Raw genomic sequence first — 8,461 nt, 5'->3', positions numbered from 1 at the left:
TTTATAGTGTTAAAAAATATATATAAATATTTTCTTATTTAATCATTTGATTCCATAATAAGTATACTAATTTATCTATTTTGTAAAAATTAAGTTTGAATTCTCTTTTTAAAAAAACTTAATATTTTAGCTTAGATATATATTTATAGAAAGACAGTGTCCTCATTTATACAAACCTTAAAAATACTTAGAATTAGGCTTTCGTTTTCACAATTATAAATGGCAATAGTTACTCTTTATTTTTCTTATTAGAAGTTTAATTCCTTGATTAATTATTATGAAATTAGGCTAATGATGATGGACTTACATTTTTGGATTCTGATTTAAATTTAAATTTACTCAAAGTTTCTTATAGAACAATTTTATTTAAGTTTAAAAACATCAATCAAATTCTACTAAATTTAAATTTAAATTTAGATCTACAAAAAATTTACAAATACAAAATAAAATGGTACAAAATATTTACAATTATATTTAACACTATCAACTATAAATACAGTCTTTAATCTAAGAAATTTCAATCTAAAAAATATAACTTGAAATATTAAATAAAATAAAAACATAAAAAATAAACAAAAAATTGAAAGGCTGTAGTAGCTTAGATTTTATGAGTGTGATAAGAAGTTTGTCATGCTTAAATTAACCAAGTTTAAACGAAGAATTATTTTTATAATTATTGTTTCATATCTCCCTATTTTATTTTTTTAAAAGAAAAAATTAAAAACAATAAGGCTCAAACATGCACAAACGTCGTCATTAGAGAACTATTTGGTCCTTAAATTAAAAAAATTTAAGAAAACAATCAAAATCAGAAACATAAATCCGTCATCATTGTCCTAATCTCGTAACAACTAATCGATGAATTAGATTGAGAAAAACAAAGAAACAAGAAAAAGACTGAAGGGTGGCCAAAGAGAAGAGTAGCTATTACCTTTTACAATTGCAAAAATAAAACCTTAATTCTAAGTCTTTTTAGGGTTTATGTAAATGACGATATTGTCTTTCTATAAGTATATATCTAAAATAAAATATTCAATCTTTTTTTTATAAAAAGAGAATTCAAACTTAATTTTTACAAAATAAATAAATTAATATACTTATTATGGAATCAAATGATCATATAAAAAAATATTTGTATAGTTCTTAACACCATAAATCTTTCACACTTAAACATTTAGCTTATTGATAAGTATATGTATCATATACTTAAAGATTTGTATTTTTTAAATTTTTTTCAATTTAGTCTCTAAATATTTCAATTTTGTTCAATTTAATCCCTATATTATAAATTTTTGTTCAGTTTAATCATTATGATATGATACAAATTTTTTTTTGAAAATTTTTTTCTTGATCTACCACATTAGCATTGCCATATAGCACCGACACATCATCATGTCAGTACCATATCATCATATTAGTGCCACATGGGATCACCATGTCATTACATTGATGGCACATGGCATTGTCATGTCATCATGGTAGTGTCATGTCAACACCACATCAGCGTTGACGTCATCCTCGTTAACGACAAAATTGGATCTCGTTAGAGAGAATGACTAAATTGAAGTAATTTTCAAAATTCAAAGACTGAATTGCTTCAATTTTGAGTATAAGGACAAATTGAACATAATATATGAGTACAAGGACTTGGTGTATATTTTGACCTTGACAAAACATAAAGTTATATGATAACTCTAAGAGATAGAGTTTTTTGAACTTAATTTTAATAATAATTTAGCTTAATTCTTATAGTAATGCATAAAAATTAATTAGGTTTTATCTAATTATTTTAAGTTAGTTAATTAAGTAAGTCAATCCAATATTAGTTAAATTTGTACTTAAATTGGTGTTAATGTATCTAAGATAAGTTATTATTGATTTATTTGTGCTTTTGTAGGTATTTATTAAAAGACTTTTAATGGAATAATAAGAGAAATTTTGAAGTGTAGACTTCTACTACATATACATTGGTATTTCGACTATAACTCTCTCTACAGAATTTCGAATGAGGTGATTTGACCATTAGAAAGCTAAGAGAAAAAGATACAACTTTCATATTAACCATTTTGCCTAGTTCGACCATAAAGGTAGTCAAAAACTTTATCAAAGTTGTCCTAAAGATAAATCGTGGCTCACGTAGTTTGATGAAGAAGTCTTATTTACAATTGACTTCTTTCCTCACCTAATTTGACCCAATTTCAAAGCCTTATAAAAATAACATTTTGAAAAAACTTTTGGAGGCACAAAGCTCCAAATTTAGAGTTGAGAATTAGCTGCAAAGTCATTGAAACAAGTTTAATTGAAGTTGAGAATAAATCAAGAGATTCAAGAAGATTTGGAAATCAAGATTGCAATTCTTCAGTTTCTTTTATCTTTTTGTTATTCTTTTATTTCCTTAATTGGGTTTCAATATTTAAACTTAATTTGATGATGATGTGCGACTTTATGGAGAGTTAAATTATTTATCTCAGATTATGATTGAACGTAATACATAGTTTGAATTATTTATGTCTCTTTTGCTTATGTTTGATAGTTTTAAGTTATTTTTTTATTTTGTTCTTAATGCTTTTAAATGCCTAATCACCAATTAAATTCACCTACAAATTTGAGTTAAACCTTAACAAAAGAGATTTAAGTAGACTTTGAATAAAATAGCATATGATCGGATGCATTGAATTGATTAAGTGGTTTGATTTGCATATAAAATAAACATACATCTATAAGCCATATGTAGTCAGGATTAGAGCACGAATTTAATAAATTTTTCTTCAATTTAATTTGCATAGACATAGAATAAGTTAATTAGGAAAAATATTTTTATGAAAACCTCGACAGAGACTTGTAAATAAATTATGACTCTAGGTTGGTAACTTAATCTACTAAACTAAATTAAGAGAGAGAGACATAACATTTAAATGAAATATTGAGGGATATCATAAACTCAGGTCTGATAGTCAATCAAGTTTAATAAAATAATTTTGCTAAGTAATTTTATATTAGTTTTAGTTTTAAAATTTTTTAAATTTAATTTTTCTTTTTAATAATTTAATTTTTATTGTTTGGATAAAATTAGGATATGTCAATTTTAGTACTTAACAATAAAAATTAAAACAATTCTTTTTGAGAACGATATTCTATTTCATCATTATATTACTTGTTTATAATACATGCACTTGTTTCAAAAATCGACAATATATTTTTGGCATCATTGTCAGGGAATTGATTTTTAATTTTTTCTTATTAATATTAATACCAATCATTCTTAATCTTAATCAAAACACTTCTTTCTTTTAAGTTTTCATGTACTTTTGATTGTTATATGTGAAGAACTCAAAATTTAGAAATAGTTCCTTTTGATCTAAAAATCAAAATAATTTTTTGCAGACTTTAGAGGAAAAATCAACAAGTTTCTACTTTAATTAAAACAATGGCTGATCAACAAGGGGAAGAGACCAAATCTTTGAGGGAATATGTTGTCCTGCTCATACAACATCTCCACTCTAGTATCCATAGACCTATTATTCAAGTCAACAACTTTAAAATTAAATCAACAATCATTCAGATGATTCAAATGTCTATTCAGCTTGAGGGTTTGTCTAATGATGATCTTAATGCTCATATTATAAATTTCTTGAAAATTTGCTACACATTCAATGTTAATGGTGTTATTGATGATGCCATAAGGTTAAGGCTTTTCCCTTTTTCATTGAGAGATAAAAAAAAACTGGTTAAATTCGCTTCCTACTAGTTTTATTAGTATTTGGGATGATTTGGCCAAAAAATTCTTAACAAAATTTTTTTCACCTACCAAGATAGCAATGATGTGGAATGATATCACTTCTTTCATACAATTTGATTTTGAATCATTTATGAGGCTTGGAAGAAGTACAACGATTTGTTAATTCCATAATCAGCAAAAATTATGATTGATATATATAATTTTTACCAAGTATATATTGAATCTTTAGTAAACTTCCACAATGTCCATGTACATTCATTTTCATTATTGTATAAAAAGAAATCAATTTCAAAATTACTGTGATAAATTCATATTTCAAAAGGAAATGTTAATAATTTTGAAAAAGGTTTTTTGTGTTCCCACCATGGAAAACAGAGAAAGTGTTGTATTCCAGCCCAAATGACATTTGGGCTAATGTATCTACATTGTATCATAGTGTGACAAATAGGCCTTTTAAGTAATTGGATTAAAATTGAGAAGGAAATCTGTTAGAAGAATCAACCTTCATAAACTATACTGTCATTTTAAGTTTGGTTCTCTATTGATTTATGGAAGTTTTGTTATTTGAGTTGTATATGGTACAAAAGCTACATGAGTTTATTTTCTAATGAACTAAATGGAAGTGGATTTTGAGTTCACTACGTAAAGATATGAATTTGTTTTTTGTAAAGACAATGCAAATTGCCTTGTAGCAACCCCAGGGGAAATTTGAAAGTTTTTTGTACCTTTCCCGTAGTGAACTAAGTGTTATGATTTATATGTTAGAAAGCTTATTAAGTATAGTTTCCAATGCATTAAACCAATCTTGATTTCGAGTTTCATAGATTAAGATATGGTCATTTTAGTGAATGATGTGCAAACTGTCTAGATTTCTGATTTAAGAGAGTTTGGATTATTTTATATAACATCAGCTGATAAATAGATTTTAGAGAATTAGATTGTTGCTAGTATATTTAAATTATTATTATTAAGCTTTTGATTATTTTGAGATGAAGTGAGTTTGTTAGAACGAAGGGAGGTAAGTATATCTTCATACACTTTACTTTCAAAAGAGGTAAGGTATATTTATATTTCTTAAAAGAATTGAGCATTTTATTTCATTATTTTTAATATATGAAAATAGGATCAAGCATATGATTATTTTCTGTTTTAAACTTATTAAATGATGAACATTGATTTATGAATAATTTGATTTATTGATTTATGAATAAAATAAAATATTTGATTATTTTTAAAAAATATTTTAAGAGCAGTCATCCCTCTTGCGTTTCCTTGCAAAATTCCTAACTCACCCTATCTACATGATATTGCTCATGACATATTAAACACACGACAGAAAGAACCTCACAAAATCTCATGAGTCACCTAATTCCCCACTTCCCCTCTCTCCTTCAACCAGACACACCTTGGGGAAGAATGCTCCCTAAAGATAAAACAACAACAGCCCCTTAACAGTAGTTCGTTCCCAAATACGGATCCGAGGCTAGAGCAAAAATCACGCACACCAACCCAAGCGACTCACCATAATGTGTCTGATTAAATCCCTATCCCCTCTCCAACATTTCTTTTCAGTCCAGTTTCTGCTAGATTCCCAAGGCGATTCATGAAAAAGAAAAGAGATTGGCATCTCCTTGTCTCAATGAAAATCCTTGAGGGAACTTTACGTTTGCTGGATTGGTGGCTATGGCTTCTGCGATTGCTACATTGATGGTTGATGTATTGACTACTTCAGTCTCATTCTTATAAGAACCAACAGATTGACAGCGATGAAGAGAAAACAGGGGAACATGAAACGCACGTACATATTCATACTCATGCAACTCATGGCCATGCTCATGACTCGGCTTCTTTGGTTGATCGCTCCGGTTCGTTTGACCTTCCTCAACACCGAGTAGTATCTCAGGTAATTTTTGTATAAACTAAAGATGTCTAAGTTTTTCCCGTTTAGTAAATCATATTGCAGAATATTGGTGGAAGGAATTTAAATTTTTTTTTCTTTAGCTTAAGCCATTAAGATATGAATAGTCATCAGACTGATATTGATCAAATTGCAATATATAGAAATTAATTTGAAATTATTAGCATTAATTTTGATAATTTATATGCTTTGTAGGTTTTGGAGTTGGGAATTTTGGTTCACTCTGTGATAACCTCAGAGCTGCATTTCTTGCTGTATGTTGATGTAGGCATGGAATCCACCATTAAAGTCACTGTCGCAAGTCACTATTGCAGATAACATTGCCACAAACCCTGTGAAGGAAACTTGTGCCGTGGGTTCTCTTTCAAGCAACTAGACGATAACATGTCAAAGGAGCCCGGCAGGATGTGCCTAAAGCCGGTTGCTAGAATGATACCAGCAGCAAAACACTAGACGATTACAAACAAATTTCCATCGGGGTGAAGAGCTGGGATTGAACGTGTGAATAGCTAGTTCTAATAGTAGTTGCTTGTTTCCTATTATTCTTTTGTCATTCAAATTTTCCGTATTAGTTTATATCTCTGTATATATAATACTACCACCACATTCCATGGACATTATTGTTAGCAGTTTTATTTCACCAATCTCTCTCTTTATCAATACAATGGGTTTACAGTGTTATACATTTTTATTTCTTAGCTCCATAGGTCAAAATTCCCAAACCATTCTCTTCATTCTCCGAAATGGTTCGAAATCTGAGAAGGGAGGACAAAAATAATGATAATTGCGAATATGAATTTAAAAAAAAAAGATTTTATGTATCTTGTTTTTAATTAAAAATATTATTTATTAATATAACATGTTCTTTGAACCAGATTGAATCGGATATTCTAGGCTTTTAATATCCTATCCAAAGCCTAACTCTTTATTTTTTAATTTTTTTTAATTTTTTTATATTAGAAAACACACCGATATCCATTTTATTTTTATTACTTTAATCATAATCCCCTTATTATTAGACTCTTTTTAAAGTAAATAATCATTTGTTATCCATTTCCTTTCCATAGATCTTTGAACTCTTTTTAAGATCAATTTTAATGTTTAGTAACTAGCTAAAACCTTAATTAATTTCAATCCAAGTAGCAAAGCTATTCTTAATTTAAATGTGGAATTGTTTTTTAATGTTCAAGGTTGAAATATATTTGTTCTTAGAATAAAAAACCCACCTCAGTCAATAACTTTAATTAAACTATTTAGAATTGTTAAAGAAATTATTTTTTTCTTAAGTTTTTAATTTCTAATAACATTTTTTATTTATTTTAAACTTAAAATAAGACATATTTTTTATTTTAAAATAATCTCCTTTTTTTATTATTCTTTTTGAAATTTCAGAAATCAGTCAAACAAATATATAAGACTTAATTATGCTAATTTAACACTAAAAAAAATTAAACTGATGCACTATAATAAAACTCCCTTAAGTTTGAATTACTCAAAAAATACGAGTTTCAATTATGGATCGAAACACTCCTAGCCAATTAAATACACAATAATAATATTTCCTTACAAGGGATTCAAAAATTTATTAATTAATTACATTAATAAACACATTAGCTCCTTCAAATTATAATCCACGTCTTGGCACTAGAAGTCCAACAAAAGGCCCAACAAGCCAAACCCTAAAATACTTCCAGGCTCTTTCTCTCTTCAAAGGTTTAACTCGTCAACTTCAAGACCCTAGCGCCGCATCTCCTCTGCACTGCGACCATGGTAATCTCAAAGCCGCTCATCTTTTCGCCTTACACACCACGTTCGATATCAGCGATTAAGTTCGCGTTATTTCATTTTCAGGCTTTGTTCGTATTTTTTCTTGTTATATTTAACCATTATAATCTGATTTGGGTTGTTGTTTAGGTTCTCCAAAACGACATTGATTTGTTGAATCCTCCAGTGGAGCTTGAAAAGAAGAAGCACAAGCTTAAGCGTCTCGTTCAGTCTCCCAATTCCTTCTTCATGGTAATAAATATTAGTAGTTAACCTTTTTTTCCTTATTTTAGTATCATGATTTGTTGAACATGGTGGATTAACTTGATTCGGTTATGCTCTCTTTGAAGGATGTTAAATGTCAAGGCTGCTTCAACATGTAAGTTTATATTGGATTTTAGATTTATAGTTTTAAATATATAATTATTTATATATTTCACTTTTTAATTTGTGTGTTTATACTCTTTTGGCAGAACGACCGTATTTAGCCACTCTCAAACTGTGGTGGTGTGTGGTAACTGCCAGACGGTTCTATGCCAACCTACTGGTGGTAGAGCTAGACTCACCGAGGGATGCTCTTTTAGGAAAAAGGGTGATTAAATCTGATGGCTATGATTGGTAGAAGAGTTTTGTATGTTCCCATTCTGGGTATCTTTTTGATGTGTTAAAATGTCTTAATTTTAGTAGCAACATCAAGGATTTAGAAAGACAATTTGTTATTGTTCTTAATTTAGTGGATGATTTTGTTTTAATGAATGTTTTGAGTTGATTTTGGTTTTCTGGTCTTGATATAAATATAAATATCTTCGTTGGCTCTGGTTAGAATTTTCTTGTTCCGATTCGATGCTTCTAATTATAAAGACTTTGGATTGGAATAACTAATTTTGATGTTGTATTGAAGCTGTGATTGTTTTGGCAGATTGTATGATTGATAGGTGGTGGAGATATAGGATGGTTAAGAGAATAAAGTTTAGGATTGAGTAGATTACATCTTTGTTTCAGTTTAAATTCGCATGCCCTTCAAGTGTGATACACTGATA

At 28.4% G+C, this 8,461-nt stretch overlaps 1 protein-coding gene across 1 annotated transcript; it reads left to right on the top strand.

Annotated features, from left to right (window-relative positions):
* Positions 1 to 7,289: 7,289 nt before the first annotated feature.
* Positions 7,290 to 8,199, top strand: LOC110409460 (small ribosomal subunit protein eS27y-like). Its single transcript, XM_021418811.2, has 4 exons — positions 7,290 to 7,427; positions 7,572 to 7,673; positions 7,772 to 7,800; positions 7,895 to 8,199. Exons 1-4 carry the CDS (start codon positions 7,425 to 7,427, stop codon positions 8,019 to 8,021), a joined length of 261 nt encoding a protein of 86 aa, XP_021274486.1. The 5' UTR covers positions 7,290 to 7,424; the 3' UTR covers positions 8,022 to 8,199.
* Positions 8,200 to 8,461: the final 262 nt, after the last annotated feature.

The sequence above is a fragment of the Theobroma umbraticum genome, unplaced genomic scaffold, assembly GCF_002168275.2.
Source record: "Theobroma umbraticum cultivar Fairchild unplaced genomic scaffold, ASM216827v3 scaffold_44.0, whole genome shotgun sequence".
In the NCBI taxonomy this organism is placed as follows: domain Eukaryota; kingdom Viridiplantae; phylum Streptophyta; class Magnoliopsida; order Malvales; family Malvaceae; genus Theobroma; species Theobroma umbraticum.
This window is presented reverse-complemented; position numbering and strand designations above follow the sequence as displayed.

Bases quoted from the DNA above. Each gene is read 5' to 3' on its own strand.
- LOC110409460 (XM_021418811.2), top strand. The intron at 7,674-7,771 runs GTAATAAATATT...CTCTCTTTGAAG, and splicing joins CTCCCAATTCCTTCTTCATG to GATGTTAAATGTCAAGGCTG. The intron at 7,801-7,894 runs GTAAGTTTATAT...CTCTTTTGGCAG, and splicing joins TGTCAAGGCTGCTTCAACAT to AACGACCGTATTTAGCCACT.